Below are 21,424 nucleotides of genomic sequence, written 5' to 3'. Positions count from 1 at the left end.
TCACTGGTGAATATCCTGAACCCCCCATCTCTCAACATTTTAATTCATTCCCTCATCATATCCAAACTCGACTATTGTAATGCACTGTACAAGGGTATCTGTCAAAAAGATATCCGCCAGTTACAATTGATACAAAATACAGCCGTAAAAATTATTGCAAAGAAGAAAAAATTTGATCATGTCACTCCATTGCTAAAATCCGCTCATTGGCTACCAATCCCACACCGTATCATTTATAAGATAGCACTTCTCTCCTTTAAATCTTTAGACACTAAAGAACCGGCCTTTATTCAAAAACTCCTTATCCCACATGAACCTACACGAGTCTTAAGATCCTCCTCGCAGTACCTCCTCCATATACCATCATTGAAAATTATTGGCTCACGTCGGGCTATTTCCTTCACTGTTACTGGTCCTACATTGTGGAACTCCTTACCTCTGTATATCAGGGAGGAGAAAAATTTTGCCAAATTTAAGTTAAATTTAAAGACTTACCTTTTCCAGGATGCATATGACTCCTAAACAGATCTTAAATATAGTCAAAGTTCTTTAATAATTCTAACTGCCTCCCCTTCCTATTGTGGTCTCCCTTTTTTGTATTCTTTTCTTTAAATTTGTAGTTCTCACACCTTTCCTACCTGTTTCTGTTAGTCAAATATTTGTTCAGTGGAAATCCGTCAAATTATGTCTCCCTCCTTTTAATATAACTTGTAAAATGCTTAGAAATCTTGATTTGAGTTTAATCAAAATTTTAATAAACTTGAAACAAATAAGGTAAAAACAAACAGGAGAGGGAAGGACAATGTTCTGAATAGTTAGTAGCTTCATTGCATGCCCCCTAGTCCTAGTATTATTGGAAAGAGTGAACAAGTGATTCACATCCATCCTTTCCATTACACTCAGCATTTTATAGATCTCTATCATATCACCCCTGAGCCATCTCTTCTCCCAGCTGAAGAGCCCCAGCCGCTTTAGCCTTTCCTCATAGGGAAGTTGTCCCAAACCTTATATCATTTTCGGCGTCCTTCTCTGTACCTTTTCTAATTCTACTATATCTTTTTAGAGATACGGCGACCAGAATTGCACACAGTATTCAAGTTGCAGCCATTCCACAGAGCAATACAAGGGTATTACAACATTTTCATCTTTGTTTTTCATTCCTTTCATAATAATTCCTAATATTCTATTTGCTTTCTTAGCTGCCACCGCACATTGAGCTGAAAGTTTCAACGTATCCTCAACAATGATACCTAGATCCTTTTCTGGGCAGTGACTCCTAACACAGAACCCAGCATCACTTAGCTATAATTCAGGTTCCTTTGTCCCACATGTATTATTTTGCACTTGCTCACATTAAACGTCATCTGCCATTTTTTTTTTTTTTTTATATAATTTCAAATAATGTTTACAAAGAAACATAACAGGATAAGGAAACATAACAAATCATTTTACATTATTATCATTACAAAATCAGAAATTCCATCTAGCCCTCATTAAAAGAAGAGGTGCACTATTTAATAACAGAAATCTATTTCAAAGGAAAATAAAAGGAAGAAAACATCTTCCTTCTATATAAGCATCTTTTTTCAGGCTCCTCAATTTGAGAATAGCCATCTCAACCAAGAAAATATATAATCCCCCATTATTTTTGATCGAGAAATTGTATTAACTGAGCCGAATCCCAAAAAATATAATCTATACTTTGAAAAGTCACCAAACACTTTCAAGGGAACTTCAGAAAAAATGTGGCACCCAGTTCCACAACTCGAGATTTCAAGGCTAAAAAGCCCTTCCTTCTGAGTTGGGTCGATCTTGCCACATCAGGAAACATCTGAACCTTAGCTCCACAAAATAAGGCATTTTTGTTTTTAAAATAAAGTTTCATCGTCAATGCCTTATCGCTCTCACTCAAAAAAGTTGCATCTGCCATTTTGTTCCCTCTTCTACGAAACCGCACTAGCAGTCTTTAGCGCAGAGAGCCACGCTGAATGGCCTGCACTGCTCCCGATGCTCATAGGAACTCAATGTCAGAGGAAAATCCGATGCTGGCACAAGCAACAGGTTTGGGTTCCTGCTCGCGCCAGAAACGTTAAAGAGGTGCAAGGGAAGGGGCACACATGTGGCAGGAGGGGGCGGGAAAGGAGTGGATGGGGTGGGGAGGCAGAGAAGAGGGAGGGGGAGGGGCACCACTGCCCCAGGCGCCTCTGAGCCTCGTTATGTCACTGCCTTTGCTACACAATATTTTTTTAATTGTTAAAAAAAAACTGTGATAAGTTGTATTCTGTGCTTCAGTTTATTGCATCTCGACCCTGAAGAACGGTGTGAATTCATGTTGGGAGGGGTGATGCATCTACTAAAGATAGCTTTTAATTTCTATGTGAAAAGAAGAAAAAAGAATGAATGAATGAAATAATTATTGAGTAAAAAGGATGTTATAAATATAATGGGTATAACGGATCGATGAAAATAAGAACTAACACAGCAGGAGTTATATGCTCTGACAGTCGTCTGAGCATCCAAGAAAACTCTTTAGGATTTTAAGCATATGTGAACTAATTACTATTTCTATAGATTGACTGATTTGAATGTGATAGTGTGTTAATACAGTTTTCCTGGGATTACTTAGTTCATGCCTAAAGTAAGGCATGAGAAGGTTGACTTATGCTAGACGCTGCCCATTCGAGCTACAGTTTACTATACCATGTGTTGTAAAGTTTGCAGAAATTGCATGAATTGATTTACAACAAGACTCCTGAGGCAGGCCCCTTTGAGCCGAAACACGATCATGTCGAGTGCTTCATAATAAAAGAGACTGAACACCAATAGGTCACCTTTGTTGTGTTTGCTGCGACTTATGCTAGTTTTCCATAACAGCAATTATGCACATAATTGCCAATATAGAATTTGCACTTAGGCCTAGATCAGGGGTGGGCAAACTTTTTGACTCGTGTGCCACAATGGGTTCTTAAATTAACCAGAGGGGTCGAACGACTGCGAGAGGGGGATGGGGAGGGCAGGCAACTGGGAGGAGGGGGCAGGCGACCAGAGGCATCCGATGCACTGCAGAATGATGATGTTAAGAAAAAGGGCAGAAAGAAACCCCCCCAAAGGGCAGACTTGTCTCTGGTTTCTGCTTTCATCTTCTTTTCACTCCCTTCCAGCGTCTGCCCTCTCTGTCTCTTCAATCCAGCATCTGCCCCTTCCATCCACTGTCTGCCCTCTCCCCCTTCCATTTGATATATGCCTTCTTTCTATGCCTCTCTCCCCTTTCCATCAAGCCTGCACCCCTCTCTCTCCATTTTACATGATTCATTCCAGCTTCACTGCTCTCTTCATTTTTATCTCTCCTATACCAGATCTAGCATCTTTGTCCCTCTCTCCTTATTTCTCTGCTGACCCCCTTTCCCAGCATCCATCTCGCTCTACTTTTTCATTCCTCTGTCTCTTCCCTTTCCCTCATCTAATCTCTCCATTCCACCCTATACCTTCCCCTCCTCTAATCTCCCTGCCAGCTGTTTCCTTTCTTTTTTCCTCTTCCCCTATGGAGAGAGGGACAGGTACCGCAGGTCTGGACCTTTCATTTGCACGGGATACAGTCAGGAGTCCCCGGAGGTTGTTCCTTTTCTTTTTTTTTCTCCTTCTGGTAGCCCCTAGAGTTCAGCCCACCGGCAGCCTCCCGCAAACTCAGGATAATGCCAAAGAACGGTCTTTAAGGATTATAGCCTCCAGGTAAAAGCCCTTTCGATCAAAACGTCAGCCATTCCTGGGTTGGTGGTCCCTTTCTTTCCATCCAAGGATCGGTAAGTGTGGACAGCCCGATCAGCCAGATGATGGAAATGAGGGGTTTCCCCTTCTGCTCAGGCAGCGCTGGACTTTCCTGCCCAGATCTCAATCCCCTTTCTATTTCCACACCCACTTGTGGACTTTTTGCAAGCTTCCCTCCCGACCCGGCCACTCATCCCGTGAAACTTTTTTTACTCGGGCTGCGGAGATCGGAGGTGCCTTCCGTTCTTCCCTGACTTCAGATGCAATGGAAAGGCTGCCGGGGCTGGCACATCTTGCATTATATTTTCGAAGAAGACACTGAAAGGGACTTAGAAGGGACATAAATCACTGCAATTAGCGCTGGGGCTGAGGAGATCTTCCCGGAAGACGTTGCCCACACTCCCGCCACACATTCCTCCGCTCGGGTCAAAAATGTCACTGTACATCTCAGCCCAGCCACGTGCCGCTTCCAACGCTTTTCCTCTTGGCAGCGGGTCCCCTTGTTCTCAGTGCGAGGGGTGCTTGTGACCCTGTACCGACTCGAAGGGCCAGATTAAAAAGCTAAACGGGCCATAGTTTGCCCATGTCTAGCCTAGATGCATTAAATGCTCTGATCGTGTACTGATGGTCGCTAAATCAGTTTGACTGGTTTAGCAACCAGACCGACCAAATTTGCCAACCTGATGTTCATAATGGCTCATCGTGTGATTTTCCATGCGTTCGTACATTCTCCAACTCTGGCATGCAAATGACCTCATTACTATTAAAATGTGGTTATTAATATTAAAATGAGCCATCCGAATAATGGCCTGACATTGCAAAGCCATAAGCAGACTGCTAATACTGACCTGAAAAAAAAGCCTGTTTTTCATTTTTTTTTCTATGGGCACAGATGTTGCCTGTTTGTAACACATGCATAATATATGCCCCATAAAAAAAGTTGAATGCCCCCCAATGATGGCCCCCCCATGACACCCCGCCCAATGACCCTCAGAACAAAAATATGCCCACTCCCTCCTGCTGCCACAACCTTCCCCCCCCCCCTTAGCTGAACCAACCTCCCCCTGCCAGGACCCCCCTTCCACATACTTTAATACAAATCAACAGGAAGGATACCCATTCCCTCCTGCCAGGATCCTTCCTCCCCTTCCCTTCCTTATTCCTCATACTTCACAAAAATTCACCAGGAGGGATGCTCCCCACCCTCCCAAACCACCCACCACCCCGAACCACCACTGTATCTGTACGTGAAGAAGATAGCAGGAGGGATGCCCAGTCCCTCCTGCTCACAGGCTCGCAACTCCAAAATGGCAGACCTTTTCCATCCTGGTGCATTCTTGGATACATGGGGGGGGGGGGGGGCTAAGGCTAAGTCCCTGATTAGCTCTGACGCCTAAGGACCCTCCCAGGGGAGCTAATCAGGGCCTTAGGGTCCTCCCTCTGTATCCTTGGGAGGGGCCTTAGGCGTCTGAGCCAATCAGACTAGTAACACCTCATAATTGGTGTTAATTGGACTTAAATGAAAGTTAGGCGCATAGCACAACTTTATATACACCTTGTCCAATGTGCAAAGCTAAAAGTGGGTGTGGTTAGGTGGTGGATCGTGGGTGTGTTTTCGAGTTATACGCTTGTTGTTGAAATAGGTGCTGTTGTGTGCACAAGTTTCCAAGTTTTCCAAGTTTATTAGTTTTTAATATCCCGACCATAAAGCAAATGTCTGGCCGGTTAACAATGTTTTGTAAAGGCTAAAAAATTTATAAAATGAAGTGAACGTAAATGACATAGACTAGACAAACTGGAAAGTGAGGAAAGTATGGGAAGGAGGGGAGAAATTACATAATTTAGTAAGGAAAGAGAAGATGGGGAGGGGATAGAACATGAAGGATAGGGTAGAGGTCTGCACGGGAACGGGGATCGCGGGGATCCCGCGGGTCCCGCGGGGATCCCGCGGGTTCCCCCCCTGGCCCACGGGACTCCCACGGGGACGCCCCCTGGCCCACGGGACTCCCACGGGGATGCCCCCCTGACCCACGGGACTCCCACGGGGACGCCCCCTTGCCCACGGGACTCCCACGGGGATGAAAACAACCTACCTAAATTCTGGCGATGCAAGCATGCAGCTTACAAGTCTGGCGTCGCGTCGGGAAATAGCCATGTTGAGCAGTGAGCTCAGCACGTACACAGATGAAAGCCTTGCTTGCTGATTGGTCCGGCGGCCCCCGCCCCACCGTGCCGCCGGACCAATCAGCAAGCAAGGCTTTCATCTGTGTACGTGCTGAGCTCACTGCTCAGCATGGCTATTTCCCGACGCGGGCATTAGGCTGTTTTTTGTCATTTCGGGTGGGGGATGGCAGCGGCAGCAGCAGCCTGAAAAAGAAATCATCCTGGCCGGGTCCGGTGTCATGCTCCGGAGCTTCTACAGCCTTCCTATCTCCCTCTCCCTTCTACCTGCGGCTCTCTTCGGCAACTCAGCAGCAGCTTCTGACGTCGGGGCCTACCCTCTGCGAGTCCCGCTTGTTTCAACTTCCTTTTTCCACAAAGGCGGGACTCGTAGAGGGAAGGCCTCGATGTCGGCAGCTTGTCTTGATCACCGCTGCTGACGAGTTGCTTAAGAGAGCCGCGGAGCAGGGGGGTGTTGCCAGGTGCAGGTAGAAGGGAGAGGGCCAGATGCAGGACTCGTGGGTGAGGGAGGAGAAGAGAGAGAGAAAGAGAGAGGGGAGGGAAACAAAAGGAAATATTTCATACTGGGCTGGGCCGGAGTGGAGAGAGGGTGGAAAGATTCTGGCTACAGGGTGCAGTAACAAAGGAAAAGGGGGGAAAGCTGAAAATGGAGATAGTGACACAAAGAAGAGAAAGGGTAAGCAGGACCTTCTGAATAAGGATAGAGATACAGAGGGGACATGAAGAGGAGGTGAAATAGAGACATAGAAGTAATGCTGAAAAAGTGTGTGTGGGGGGGGGAGATAAAGACATTGAAAGGGCAAATGGTGAATATGGGGTAAAGACAAGGACAGAGACAAATGAAGATTCTGAAAAAGTGGTGAGATAGGGATATAGGTGAGATGGACACAAAGAAGGGTGATGCTGGAAAATAGGTGGAATGGTAATTCTGACAGACACAGAAGGGAAATGCTGGATCAAGGAGAGATGGGGCTCAGGCTGGATGGAATGAGGAGAAATGCCTTGTTGGCCCGGAACTTCCTCTCCTACGTCAGAATTGACGTCAGGGAGCGGAATGCTGGTCAGCGCGACGCTTCTGCAGGGAAAGCTTGGGACAGCGGTGGCTTGGGGACTATTCCCCGATGGCGGTGGCAGCAAACCGAGTGGCTTGGGGGAGGGCACGGAGAAAGAAAGAAAGGGGGCAGACAGAGAGACAGAAAGAAGGGGGAACAGGGAGACAGAAAGAAAAAGTTGGGGGAGAGAATGAGGTCTGGAGGAGAGGAAACATACAGGAGGCTGAAAGAAAGGAAGAAAGATTGGATGCACAGTCAGAAGAAGAAAGTGCAACCAGAGACTCATGAAATCACCAAACAGCAAAGATAGGAAAAATGATTTTATTTTCAATTTAGTGATCAAAATGTGTCTGTTTTGAGAATTTATATCTGCTGTCTATATTTTGCACTATGGCTCCCTTTTACTAAACCGCAATATTGTTTTTTAGCGCAGGGAGCCTATGAGCATTGAGAGCAGCGCGAGGCATTCAGCGTAACTCCCTGTGCTAAAACCTACTATTGTGGTTTAGTAAAAAGGGAGGGGGTGTATTTGTCTATTTTTGTATTTTGTTACCGAGGTGACATTGCATAGAGTCATCTGCCTTGGGAAATGTATATGGCAGATATCTTTGTTTTGTGTTCAAAAGAAAAGGAAATGCATTTCTGGTTTTATTTCTACAGTGTTGAAGTACTTGTTGGCCCTTGCTGTGACTGGTGGGGATCCCCAAGCACCGCCAGCAGAGGACCTCCTCTAGAGATGGTCAGAACTCCCCTCCACCAAGCGCAGCAGTCGCTGGCAGCATCCATGAGCCACTGAGGTGCCAGCATCTGTGACTCAGGGACGCTACTGCTGCCTGCCAAGCTTGGCAAAAGGGACCCCAGGCCAACTGCAAAGGAAGTCCTCAGCTGACAGTTTGTGGGTTCTCATCAGCTGAGTATTTATATTTTATATTTACATTAGAGGTTCTGGTAGAAACCCATTTACAAAGTATGTATTCTTCCCAATTAATATTTCCAAATTAATAGTCTCTTTGCTTATTTGTAAATGGGTCTCTACCAGAGCCTTTAATTCAGTAGCATAATTAAATAAAATAACTATTTCTGAAGTTTATAGGGAAGGATGGTGACGGAGGGGATTCCTCGCGGGGACGGGTGGGGACGGAGGGGATTCCTCGCGGGGACGGGTGGGGACGGAGGGGATTCCTCGCGGGGACGGGTGGGGACGGAGGGATTCCTCACGGGGACGGGTGGGGACGGAGGGATTCCTCACGGGGACGGGTGGGGATGGGTGGGATTTTGGCGGGGACGGGTGGGGACGGGTGGGATTTCTGTCCCCGCGCAACTCTCTAGGATAGGGTAGCTTTGTTGAGGCAAATACTTACTCGCGGTAAGAAGCAGAAAAAAGAGAGAGAAAGAAAGAAAAAGGAAGAAAAAAAAAAAAAAAGAGGAAGATTTGGGAGAAGCAAAAGAGTGATTTAGGTTCATTCGAAGGCATCTTGAAATCAGTGGCGTACCTAGGGGGGGGCGGGGGGGGCGGGCTGCCCCGGGTACCAGCCCTAAGGGGGTGTTCCCGGCCTTGCCGTTCAGTCCCCCGCCACCCCCGAAGGACCGCTCGCCCCACTGACCTTCCTGCACCACCTGTGAAGCAGCCCGCAGCAGGATCGCGAAGTCAGCGTCAGCATCCCTGCGCTGCTTCCTGCGCCGCGATCCCGCCCCTCCTCTGACGTCAGAGGAGGGGCGGGACCGTGGCGCAGGAAGCAGCGCAGGGATCGCTGACGCTGACTTCGCGATCCTGCTGCGGCTGTTCATAGGTGGTGCGGGGAGGCCAGGGGGGCGAGCGGTCCTTCGGGGTGGGTCGGGGCATCAGGCCTTCAGGGTGGGGCGGGCGGGCAGGCAAGCAGGCTTTCAAGGGGGAGGGGGTGACAGGCAGGCAGGCAGGCCTTCAAGGGGGGACAGGCCTTCGGGGGGGGGTGCAGACCTTCAAGGGGGGCAGGCCTTCAAGGGGGGCAGGCAGGCCTTCATGGGGGTGCAGGCCTTCGGGGGGGGGTGTAGGCCTTTGGGGGGGTGCAGACCTTCAAGGGGGTGCAGGCCTTCAAGGGGGGGGAACAGGCCTTCAAGGGGGGAAAGGCAGGCAGGCCTTCAAGGGGGGGACAGGCCTACAAGGGGGGGGACAGGCCTACAAGGGGGGTGACAGGCCTACAAGGGGGGGGGGCAGGCCTTCAAGGGGGGGTGCAGGCCTTCAAGGGGGGTGCAGGCCTTCAAGGGGGAGACAGGCCTTCAAGGGGGGGAAAGGCAGGCAGGCAGGCCTTAAAGGGGGGACAGGCCTACAAGGGGGGGACAGGCCTACAAGGGGGTGGGACAGGCCTTCAAGGGGGGGGACAGGCCTTCGGGAGGGTGCAGACCTTCAAGGGAGTGCAGGCCTTCGGGGGGGGGGTGCAGTCCTTCAAGGGGGTGCAGGCCTTCAAGGGGGGGAAAGGCAGGCAGGCAGGCCTTCAAGGGGGGGACAGGCCTACAAGGGGGGGAGAAGCTACAAGGGGGTGGTACAAGCCTTCAAGTGGGGGACAGGCCTTCGGGGGGGGGTGCAGACCTTCAAGGGAGTGCAGGCCTTCGAGGGGGGTGGTGCAGGCCTTCAAGGGGGTGCAGGCCTTCAAGGGGGGACAGGCCTTCAAGGGGGGAAAGGCAGGCAGGCAGGCCTTCAAGGGGGGACAGGCCTACAAGGGGGGGAGAGAAGCTACAAGGGGGTGGGACAGGCCTTCAAGTGGGGGACAGGCCTTCGGGGGGGTGCAGGCCTTCGGGGGTGCAGACCTTCAAGGGGGGGACAGGCAGGCAGGCCTTCAAGGGGGGGGACAGGCCTACAAGGGGAAGGGACAGGCCTTCAAGGGGGGTGCAGGCCTTCAAGGTGGGACAGGCAGACCTTTAAGGGGGGGACAGGCCTTTGGGGGGGGACCATGATTTAGAAGTACACGGAGGGAAGGGGGTGTTCAAAGAGACATGCATATGCCAAACTTTGGGGGGGGGAAGAAATAATGGGTCTGAAAATAGAGGAGAGGGAGAGAGATGATGGACCAAGGGATTTAGGGAGGGAAGGAACAGAAAGGGAGAGAAATTGGACACAAGGGATGGTGTGGAGGAGGGATAGAGATACTGGATAGGAGGGTAATTAGGAAAAGAAACGGAGAGATGGTGGACTCTGGGATGGTGGGGAAGGAGGGAGAGATGCCGGATGAAAGGGTATTTAAGAAAAGGTGGATCTGTGGAGGGAGATGAAAAAAAGGAAAGATACCAGACTTCCTGGGAAGGGAAGGGAAATGGAAAGGGAGGACAGAGTTGGCAGATGGATGGTTAGCATGCAGAAAGAAGGAGACCCTGGCAAGCAAGTTATCAGAAGAAAACCAGAGCCTTGGACCAACAAGATTTGAAATATAACCAGACAACAAAAGGTAGAAAAATTAATTTTATTTTCTGTTTTGTGATTATAACATGTCAGATTTGAAATGTGTATCCTGCCAGAGCTGGTGTTGGACTGCAAACGTGAGCTAGGATTTAACAGAAAGAGGAAAAGTCCTTTTTGTTTCTTTATTTTATTTACACCACAGCGCCAGTGTGGTTAGGAGAAGCCAAAGGGGGTGAAAAAGCTATAAAAACCCACCAGGAGTTTTGAAAAAAATCACCCAACTGGGCAGGAAAATCGAATTGAAAAACCAATTCAATAGGGCTGAATCGAATCAAAATTTTTTTTTCCTGTATCTGGCAGCATTAGTTTGCGCTACTGTCTTAGACTTTAGGACCTGGGATTGGGGAGAGATGGCATCCTCAGTACTTTATAATGCAAGTGAAACGAGGATTTGGTCAGACTTTTGAAGGGTCTGCAGAAAAAAAATATTGTATAGGCCGGGGACATGAGACAGCAGGAAATGGGAACTTTTCTTCCTTCTATTTTTGTGAATGGAAAGGCTGAGGATGTCAGAGAGGTCAGTTAAAATATGTGCTTTATAAGAAAATATAATAATGTGTTTTATAAAGTTTATAGCATAGCTGGCCTACCCAGTGAGGTGTTCCTAGTGGTGATGGTGGCAGCGTGTCAATGTGTTGAGAGGAAGAGGTGGTCTGGGAAATTCTGCTGAGCAAACTCCGGGCCCATTTCCACCCCCCAGTTAGTCCACTCCACTCAACTGATTCACACACTGAGTGGGTCTTTGAGTGTTGTTTTGGGATCTCTTCCAGTGGTTTATCTCCTTCTGGTCAAGGAAGGAAACTTTGTTATCCTTAGCATTGACCTACAGAATATGTTGTAACAGCGCTGCTTGTGTGGCATTAGGCTATGTAGTGATCGAAAGAAAAAAACAGACCTTTGCACATTTTTGCACTATATGGTGGGTGTATGAGGAGATTCACATTTCCTGCACAGCTAAGTCCATGTGAAGTTACCTTGTGCTGTATTTGACATCTAGCAAGGTCTCTGTTTGAAAGGAAAGATCTAAACTTAAAAATGAAGTGGCCAGAAGTTATGGTAAAAGCAGATAGTGTAGCTGGTTTTAAGAAAGATTTGGACAAATTCCTGGAGGAAAAGTCCATAATCTGTTATTAAGACATGGGGGAAGTGTCTGCTTGCCCTGGATCGGTAGCATGGAATGTTGCTACTCTTTGGGTTTTGACCAGGTATTAGTGTCCTGGATTGGCTACCATGAGAATGGGCTACTGGGCATGATGGACCATTGGTCTGACCCAGTTAGGCTATTCTTATGTTATGTTCTCATCTGTAGGGGCCTTTGTTTTCACTTCTTATTTTAATGTATTTTTTTTCTGGGAACTTATCAGTGTTTTTTATAATGGGAACAAAAATGGAAGAGAATTAATGTGTGTGGAATGGGGGGTAACTAATTTCTTCAGCTAAATAATTCAATCCACTTCAAACAGACATAGGAGAACTTGTGCACCATTCACACACCCTCCAACCAAAAACGTCAAAAGAAAAAAACTGTTCGACAACCTCCTAGCCATTCGAGCTGCAACACTCGACCCCCAACTCTACAACCAATTGATATCAACCACAGACTGCAAAACCTTCAAAAAGAAATAAAAACCCTTCTATTCAAAAAACACATAAAACCGAACTAACACAATCAGAACTGTCCCAAGCATCACCTGCAACTACTCCATATGTACTTCTAATGTCATGACAATTTAGACATAATTTATGTTATGTTATGTTTGGAATAATGGTTACATATATGAGGTTCAATAAAAGAAAATTTTCACTACCTGTTTCTATTCTGACCATTTATTCCATTTCATGGTTATTGCAAAAAAAAAAAAAAAAAAATTTTTTTACATGGGGGGGGTGGGGGGTGTCAAAAAATGATGGGCCCCGGGTGCCACATACCCTAGGTACGCCACTGCTTGAAATAAAAAAGTCTTTAAGCTAGTCTTGAATTTGATTAGATGCAGGCCAAGAAAACCTAAATGTTGAGAAAATTAACGATGCAGAGTATTTTACAAACGGCTATGCATAGCAGCGCTTAAATGGTGCTATGCAGTGGCATGCGGTCAAGGTCTTCAGGGGATTTGCCCCACCCCCTAAAGGCCCTGAGGGCACTGCTCTAAATTTTATTGGTTGAGAAGCAGTACTGTCAGGGCTTTTAATGGCATCTAATTTCAGGTGACATGTACAGAATTATCCTCAAAATGTATAAGAAAATAACAGAATGAAAAGAAAAATCACATGACTCTACTTCTCATGTTGCTAAAATTCTACCTACACCATCACATAGAAAATCTCTCTGTGTCATAATCATACCCTACAATGTATGTTACAAGGTGATTGATAAGGGGCTAATGGGATAAATCTGAAAGGAGATATGTCAGACTTGATGACAACATCAGCATGTAGGTGGTGAAAAAAAAAAGAGAGATCCCAGGATAATAAATAAGGGCAAATTCAGGAAAAAAGAAATAAAATGCACTGCTGGGATAAATTGAGTAATAAAATTCACAGTCATATTTTGCCATAAATAGGATTTTGGGGGGAGAGGGAGAGCAGAGGGATTTTGTCATTCATCTTATTTAAAATTCAGAAATATTAAAGGTGTTGTAGAAGGCTCCCTTATTACCGAAATAATAGAATTCCTGCTATTACAGAGTTAGGGTAATTTAAATGGCTGTAGAATGCAATACATCAATAGGAAGAACATCTGTATGAAATGTCCACCTGCTGATATACTGCCTCCTGCACTTTGCAGTGAAATGCACTTAATCATTTTAAGACTTCTTCTAATGAAGCCTGGATGTGGATTAACATTTTGAACACAAATACTTTTAGGCATTAAAATCTCCCGCTCTAAATGAGATTGCATTGTGTTCTTTACCCTGGTTGATTAATAAGCAATCTGTTAACTGTTAGAGCAGTCCAATTGTGCCAGCGGAAGGAGATTAGCAATTCAGCGCTGTTTGTGGATATAATCATCATTCCTCTTGAAGGCATTGAATTAAAATATCACTTACAACCCGTAGGAAAATAAAAGATACTATTTTCTGTGCATTTGTAACTTTTTTTTTTTTTTAAACGAGGGAGGGGGGATGCCATCCAGTTAGGACGTTTTGCATCTCAAGCATGACTGAGAAAGGGCAAGTGTATTACTAGTCTATTGTAGTCTTAGTCAATGCTAAATTGGAGAATATATATCCACTGATGGAAGCACAGTTAAAGGGGGTCATGTCACTCTTTCCAAGCTGATAACTGCTATACCACATCAACAAAGTACAGCACTGTTGGATGGAGGTCCAGTGCTATACTGGGGAGTACTATGTGATGCTGTTGTTTTTCCGGTGCTGGTTCAATATTGCTATATTAGAGGACTTATGATGTTGGAAATGCCATCTCTGTAGTTTTGTATTAATTAGATGGAGGAGATGCTCCATTATTAGAGGCATTATTGCTCCAGAGATCACATTGCCATGCTATGTTATGAGAATGCCTACTCTTCTGGATGGTGGCTGAATATTTATTGTGCCTTACGAATAATTTGCTATGGAAATGTAATCATTTTATAGAATACCTTAGTGGTTCATTTTGTCATTCTTTTTCTTCAGTCACTGTGTTGTGAGATCAAGCAACGAAGACGTGGAGTAAGTTCCATATTACGTTTGTGCCAACATCTCCTTGAGAACCAAGAGACCTGCAACTTGGATGCAGATCACCAGTCCATGCAGCTGATCATTGTGAATCTTGAAAGGAGATGGGAAGCCATTGTCATGCAAGCTGTCCAGTGGCAGACCAGACTACAGAAGCAGCTGGGACAAGGCCAGGTGAGTGACGGTATCTGTCTACCTTGAAACAAGTACAACGGAGAGCTGTCCAAATGTCTACCTCTAGAAGAAGGCTTCTTTCTTTTTGAGTTTGCTTCTGCTCATTCCTTCCAAAGAGTCTATCATATCCTAAGCATTTCAACAGAAGATACACCCCCTTTTTTAAAAATGTAATGAACTGTAACAGAAGGGGATTGACCTGTCGTGATCTTGTCTACTTTCTTAGCCAGAAGCAATGCACAAGAATGGAATATAGGTAACAACTCGGAGAAAGATGTGAAGCCCAATTTTTGTATTCGTTATCTAGGTATGGAAATGGGCATCCACATTGTGATATTCAAAAGTTGCACAGTATTTTACAAACAGCTCACTGAACATGGAGCCTTTTGTATAAGAAAAGTAAGAGTGTGGACCAAATGCATGTATGTTGCTGCACATACAGCAGGAACAGCCATTTTATTAAAAAATACATTTACTCAGGGCTTTGTAGTATGTAAATCACCGTATTTAACACATGAAAGCATAAGATATTGGTGCCTTTGTATGTAAGTACCATCATTTAAACACCTAAATGCTCAATTTTCTAAAATTGCATGTAGGAGATGAGCCAGTTGAGAAGCTATGTTCTAAAACTCACTTTTTTGACATTTTGAGATGTTTACAATACCCAAAGAAAAGATACAATTCCCCCTCGACCTTTCCTCTCAAGACAGTCCCAGCTGATAAGTGGGAAATGTTTTGAAGTGCATGTGTATGCTACTTCAAAATATGGAATACATATTAAACTTTCAAGGTCATCTCTAACTACATGCATGCTGCTGGTATACAGATATAAATAGCATCTGTTCTAAAATCACTACTTACTCATGTTTGCTGATTTATACTTATAAATGTCTTTATTTTACATGTGTAAATCTTCTAAAATTGCCTCCCTGGTGTACCACTAAATGATATTCTAAAGTTCACATATCTGTAAGTTTATATAATCAATTATATCTTTGTTATACTCCACCCAACATTTCCTTCCTAATTGCTTCCAAATCTTGGCAACTCAGCTGCATGCATTAAAATCTGTTTCTTAAAGGCAAAAAAAAAAGGTGTTTGCGAGGCTGTCTAGGTGTAGTTTCATTGTATTTGTCAAGATGAGATAGGCCATAGGTTTTTAAAACAAAATTCAGTTTTCCCATACCGTGATTATGGAAGGAAAGGCAGTGGGTGTAGTTTTGAAACATAACAAGGGAAAGAAACCTTTAAGGGGAAGAGAAGAGAATGAGACTTGTATATTGCCTTTTTGTGGTCACACATTGAAAGTGGTTTACATATATACCAGTATTTATTTTGTATTTGGGGCAATGAAGGATTAAGTGACTTGCCCAGGTCACAAGAAGCAGCACTGGGCTTTGATCCCACGACCTCTGGGTGCAGAAGCAGTTCTACTACTAGGCCATGCCTCACCTATGCACATATCCATATAAATGCCAGAAACCTGCTAAGCACTGTTCTGTAAATATACATTTATTGTATCTTCCAATCACATATATACTTACATACTTATAAACAAATGCCTAAGTATGATTTGGATGTTTCAAGCAAAACATCCAGAAGCATAAAAACGTCCAGAAGCATAAAAAAGGGCCATTTCTGAAACCCAAACTGCTAGACTTCCAAATATACAGTATATAAAATTTTGAAACATCCAAAGTTATACCCCATTTTCGACCCAAAAATCATCCACGTTGGAAACGTTCAAATGAACTGCATTTGGATGTGGGTGGGGTCAGCATTATGATGGACTGGCCCACTAGACATCCAAACAGAGCAGTGAGATACCTTCTGTTTCTGTTTGTTTATTTATTCCCCCCCCCCGCCCTTATCCAGGGCAAGTTACATATTAACATACAAAATAAGACATAACTTAGACTTTAGAGGGCACTGCTGTGAACTTCACATAAAAGGTGACACATATAAATCTCATTATAACCCCTTAAAGGTTGTAGTGAGCCCCAACCCCAAACCCACTATACCAACCTGGCTTCCACCCCAATAGCCCTTATGGCTACAGGTGGTACCTATATGGCAGTAGAGTAGGATTTTGATGGGCTCAGATTTTCCACCATAAATGTGGGTATAATGGCTTATGGGTCTGGGTCCTCCTCTCTATGGTTCACTACTTAGAATGCCCGTGTGATCCTCTAGTAGGCTTTCCCATAGGAGATGCTGCCATTCTACAGATAGATATGGACTTTTAAATTCAGATGTTTAGGGGGAGAGAGGATCTGTGACCACTGAGAGAGTGTGTGGGTGTGGGTAGGTGTGGGGGGGGGGTCAGTAGTTAATCTTTCCAGTGATCATCTGGTCTATTTGGGTACCTTTTGGCACTTAGATGCTTCTAAATAGAAGTTTCAGGTCTAGCCTGAAACGTCTATGTTCTGTCCAAGACATCCTGCAAAACGTTCGATTAACTTGGCTTTTCAGCAAATTGTAGCTCTATCCTTCCCCCCTTTCTCTCCCCCCTTCTACACATAAGTTCATGTAATCCTTTTTCTTCTTCTCTACCCACTATTTTAAGTTCTTGTAAACCGTGTCGAGCTCCATTCTCATGGAGATGATGCGGTATATAAACTTAAGGTTTAGATTAGATTAGATTAGATTATAACTGCAGGATGTCCATATCATACCTCCCAACATGCCCTTTTACTCTCTGGCTGCACAGCAGGTGAGGTCCTGCTAAATGTCCAGGAAATGAGTTTTGATTATTGGTACTTGGACATTTTGGCGAGAAAATCATTCAAGTGTTGACTTAGACGCTTTTTTGAACATCTGGATGTTTTGATTATGAGCCCCACAACCTATAGAATGCTATATGTAACACATATCACCACAGCCTGGAAGCACACACTTATACCAGCTCTAAGGCACATGTAAGTACTGGCACCTAACTTATAAGTGCATAATTTCACTATTCTGTTAATGAATAGGCTCCTCCCAGATGTCCTTTTTACCGGCACCCAGTTGTAGAATTACCCTCCATTGTTTGTATATTCTGAGCTTCAAAGTCCCTAAAGGAAGTGAGTCAGAGTATTTGACAAACATGATTTTCTTCATTGCACCTCCAAGCTCTCTATGGTCCTCCCAAGAAGCATCCCTACCTACACCCTCTCCAAAGGAAATCATGTGATGTGATTCCCACTAGTGGGCATTCTCAGCAATAGCTTCTACACAGTCTTAGAAAGGCTTCGCTTAATGCAACTCGTACTTCAGGAAGCCGGTGAAAGCCTGCCCAAACATTGATGGAAGAGGCAACTGACTCTTTATTTATTTATTTACTCAGTTTTCTATATCATTCACCCAGGGGAGCTCAGAACTGTTTACATGAATTTATTCAGGTACTCAAGCACACACACAAGGTACTAAAGCTAAGTTGAATGCACCTCTTCTGACTACACATGCAACTTTTCCTCGTTAGTCCTGTTATTCTGTATTATCTGTCTTCATATTTTACCTTCACTTGTTTCCTTTGCTGCCTGTTAAGATGTGTTAAGATGCTTTAGTGTATGATGTGTCAACATTGTAATTAACATGCTATGCTATAATATGCACTATTTGAATATTTTACTGTTGCAATTGTATATTCACTATGCCTGTGTTATACGCGCTGTACATTGCCTAGGAGAATGTCTTTTAAAAGCAGTAAATAAATCCAAATACGCAAATATAATGATAAATTAAATTCCACTCTAGTATACATAAAAGTATATATAAGTAGAATTCAGTATTCTCTAAATTATTCTAAAGTTCCAGCTTAGCATGAGGCATAAATACATTGTACACAATAGATATTGTAAGAAACAGGATCGGTGCAATGACACAAGCAAATTCTGTCTGACCAAAGATCCCTGTGTTAGCTTGCATAAAATAGATTGTTTGCCTCAATCCAGAGATATGTATGTATGTGGGTATCAGAAAATACCTTCTCAAGTTCCACCTATCTCAAAAGAGGTACCCATTTGACCAGGAATGACAGAGCTAAGAAGTCTTCCATATCTGGGAAGTGTCCAGCACTGAGAGTCAATATCTCACTCTTCAGCATGAAAGCAGAGAGATTGGGAGACATGTGTGGCCCACATGGAACCCCAGATGTTGCAGTCTCAAATGGCCACTTCCTTTCCACCTCTGCTCATAAATTTCCATCACACTGAAGTTTCCACATATGCATCTCTCAAACACTACAGTATATTGACCTCTCACCTCATGATGCCTCTTTAAGATTAAAGTGAAAATGCATTTGCTGTGTATTACATGGAAGCTTGTACAGCTGGCCCTATGGCTGGATCTGCTCTATGATTAGCTGTGCTGTCAGCTGGCAGGTTCTGTGAAATGTTTTTAATACAGCCAAAATACATGTACTTAGAGTTACATCATAGATCTGTCAGGTTACATTAGTATTCTATAACAGAATCTGGGTACCCAAATGCCATTATAGAATAAGCTTTCACTGGCAAATTCTATAGAGTCTACCTGCAGTTAGGCACCGAGATAAGGGCGCCTAGCCGGTGTAAGTGCTTAACTTAGTTAATAGGCTTAATCGGTACCAATAATTGGCACTTAACACTTCACAAATGTCATTAATTGAATTGAATTGAATGGTAAGTACCAAACCTGAAAAACACAATTCTATAAAAAGTAGGTGCCTAGTCCAAAGCACCTACCTAAAAGTGGGCATGGTCGGGGCGAATCATGGGCATGTTTTTAAGTTAAGCACCTCTTTTTGAATTAGGTGCCATAAGGCACAGTTATTTAGGCAAAGAAAATCCTGGCATAAATATGGTGCGCTTAGAGTTCAGACATAGTAACATAGTAGATGATGGCAGATAAAGACCCAAATGGTCCATCCAATCTGCCCAACCTGATTCAATTTAAATTTTTTTCTTCTTAGCTATTTCAGGGCAAGAATCCAAAGCTCTACCCGGTACTGTGCTTGGGTTCCAACTGCTGAAATCTCCATCAAAACCTACTCCAGCCCATCTACACCCTCCCAGTCATTTAAGCCCTCCCCAGCCCATCCTTCCCCAAACGGCCATATACAGACACAGACCATGCAAGTCTGCCCAGTACTGGCCTTAGTTCAATATTTAATATTATTTTCTAATTCTAGATCCTCTGTGCTCATCCCAAGCTTCTTTGAACATCACCGTTTTCCTCTCCACCACCTCTCTCGGGAGTGCATTCCAGGCATCCACCACCCTCTCTGTAAAGTAGAATTTCCTAACATTGCTCTTGAATCTACCACCCCTCAACCTCAAATTATGTCCTCTGGTTTTACCATTTTCCTTTCTCTGGAAAATATTTTGTTCTACGTTAATACCCTTCAAGTATTTGAACGTCTGAATCAAATCTCCCCTGTCCCTCCTTTCCTCTAGGGCAGGGGTGTCAAAGTCCCTCCTCAAGAGCCCCAATTCAGTCGGGTTTTCAGGATTTCCCCAATGAATATGCATGAGATCTATTTGCATGCACTGCTGTCATTGTATGCTAATAGATCTCATACATATTCATTGGGGAAATCCTGAAAACCCAACTGGATTGCGGCCCTCAAGGAGGGACTTTGACACCCCTGCTCTAGGGTATACATGTTCAAGGCTTTCAGTCGCTCCTCATACAACTTCTGGCGCAAGCCTCCTATCATTTTTGTCGTCCTCCTCTGGACCTCTTCAAGTCTTCTTACGTCCTTCACCAGATACGGTCTCCAAAACTGAACACAATACTCCAAGTGGGGCCTCACCAACGACCTGTACAGGGCATCAACACCTTCTTCCTTCTACTGACTATGCCTCTCTTTATACAGCCCAGCATCCTTCTGGCAGCAGCCACCACCTTGTCACACTATTTTTTCACCTTTAGATCTTCGGACACAATCACCCCCAAGGTCCCTCTCCCCATCCATGCATATCAGCTTCTCACCTCCCAGCATATACAATTCCTTCCAATTATTAATCCCCAAATGCATTACTCTGCATTTCTTTGCATTGAATTTTAGTTGCCAGGCATTAGACCATTCCTCTAACTTTTGCAGATCCTTTTTCATATTTTCCACTCCCTCTTCGGTGTCTACTCTGTTACAAATCTTGGTATCATATGCAAAAAGGCACACTTTTCCTTCTAACCCTTTAGCAATGTCACTCACAAACATATTGAACAGGATCGGCCCCAGCACCGAACCCTGAGGGACTCCACTACTCACGTTTCCTTCCTCTGAGCGACTTCCATTAACCACCACCCTCTGGCGTCTGTCCGACAGCCAGTTTCTAACCCAGTTCGCCACTTTGGGTCCTAACTTCAGCCCTTCAAGTTTGTTCAAGAGCCTCCTATGAGGAACTGTATCAAAGGCTTTGCTGAAATCCAAGTAAATTACATCTAGCATATGTCCTCGGTCCAGCTCTCTGGTCACCCAATCAAAAAATTCAATCAGGTTCGTTTGGCATGATTTACCTTTTGCAAAGCCATGTTGCCTCGGATCCTGTAACCCATTAGATTCAAGGAAGTACACTCTCCTTTCTTTCAGACCCCTGGGGCTCCTTTTACAAAGCCGCGCTAGTGGTTATATCACACGCACCGGATTAGCGCGTGCTGCTGGAAATCTACTGCCTGCTCAAAAGGAGGCGGTAGCGGCTAGCACGTGCGGCAATTTAGTGTGCTCTATTCCGCATGTTGAGGCCCTAGCGTGGCTTTGTAAAAGGAGCCCCTAGGGGCGCCTAACGCTGCGTAGGCTGTGCTAAGTGTGATTCTATGATTCTGGAAAGTGCACTAGATATAGAATCAGGCCCTTGCACACCATCAGGGTGTCTATAAGAAGGTGCCCACTTACAGAATTGTGCCCATAGTGTCCTGATCTAAGGAAGAAGATTCGGAACTGTAAAAGCAAACCAATAAAAAAGGTATCATCTTATTTTTCTTTATTTTTGGTTTTGTTTTCTTTCTATTTATTTACTAAATAAATCAAGACAATTTAGCCCCTTTTGGTAAAATCGGTGTTATAAGCCACATTGGCAGGAATGTTGTAACCCAGCAATTTGTTTAGCTTGGCTCCATAATATGATTAATAAATCTCACCTAATAATGTTGTTAGCTGTGGGCCTGATAATTCA

General features: G+C 44.6%; 1 protein-coding gene across 1 annotated transcript in view; it reads left to right on the top strand.

Moving 5' to 3' along the window:
* Positions 1 to 21,424, top strand: part of AKAP6 (A-kinase anchoring protein 6) — a 629,015-nt gene that overhangs the window by 541,170 nt on the left and 66,421 nt on the right. Inside the window, exon 11 of the mRNA XM_033953244.1 lies at positions 14,067 to 14,282. Coding sequence (XP_033809135.1) covers positions 14,067 to 14,282 — 216 coding nt within the window. The remainder of the gene's footprint in view (positions 1 to 14,066; positions 14,283 to 21,424) is intronic.

This window comes from Geotrypetes seraphini, chromosome 7 (genome assembly GCF_902459505.1).
Source record: "Geotrypetes seraphini chromosome 7, aGeoSer1.1, whole genome shotgun sequence".
Taxonomy (NCBI): Eukaryota; Metazoa; Chordata; class Amphibia; order Gymnophiona; family Dermophiidae; genus Geotrypetes; species Geotrypetes seraphini.
This window is presented reverse-complemented; position numbering and strand designations above follow the sequence as displayed.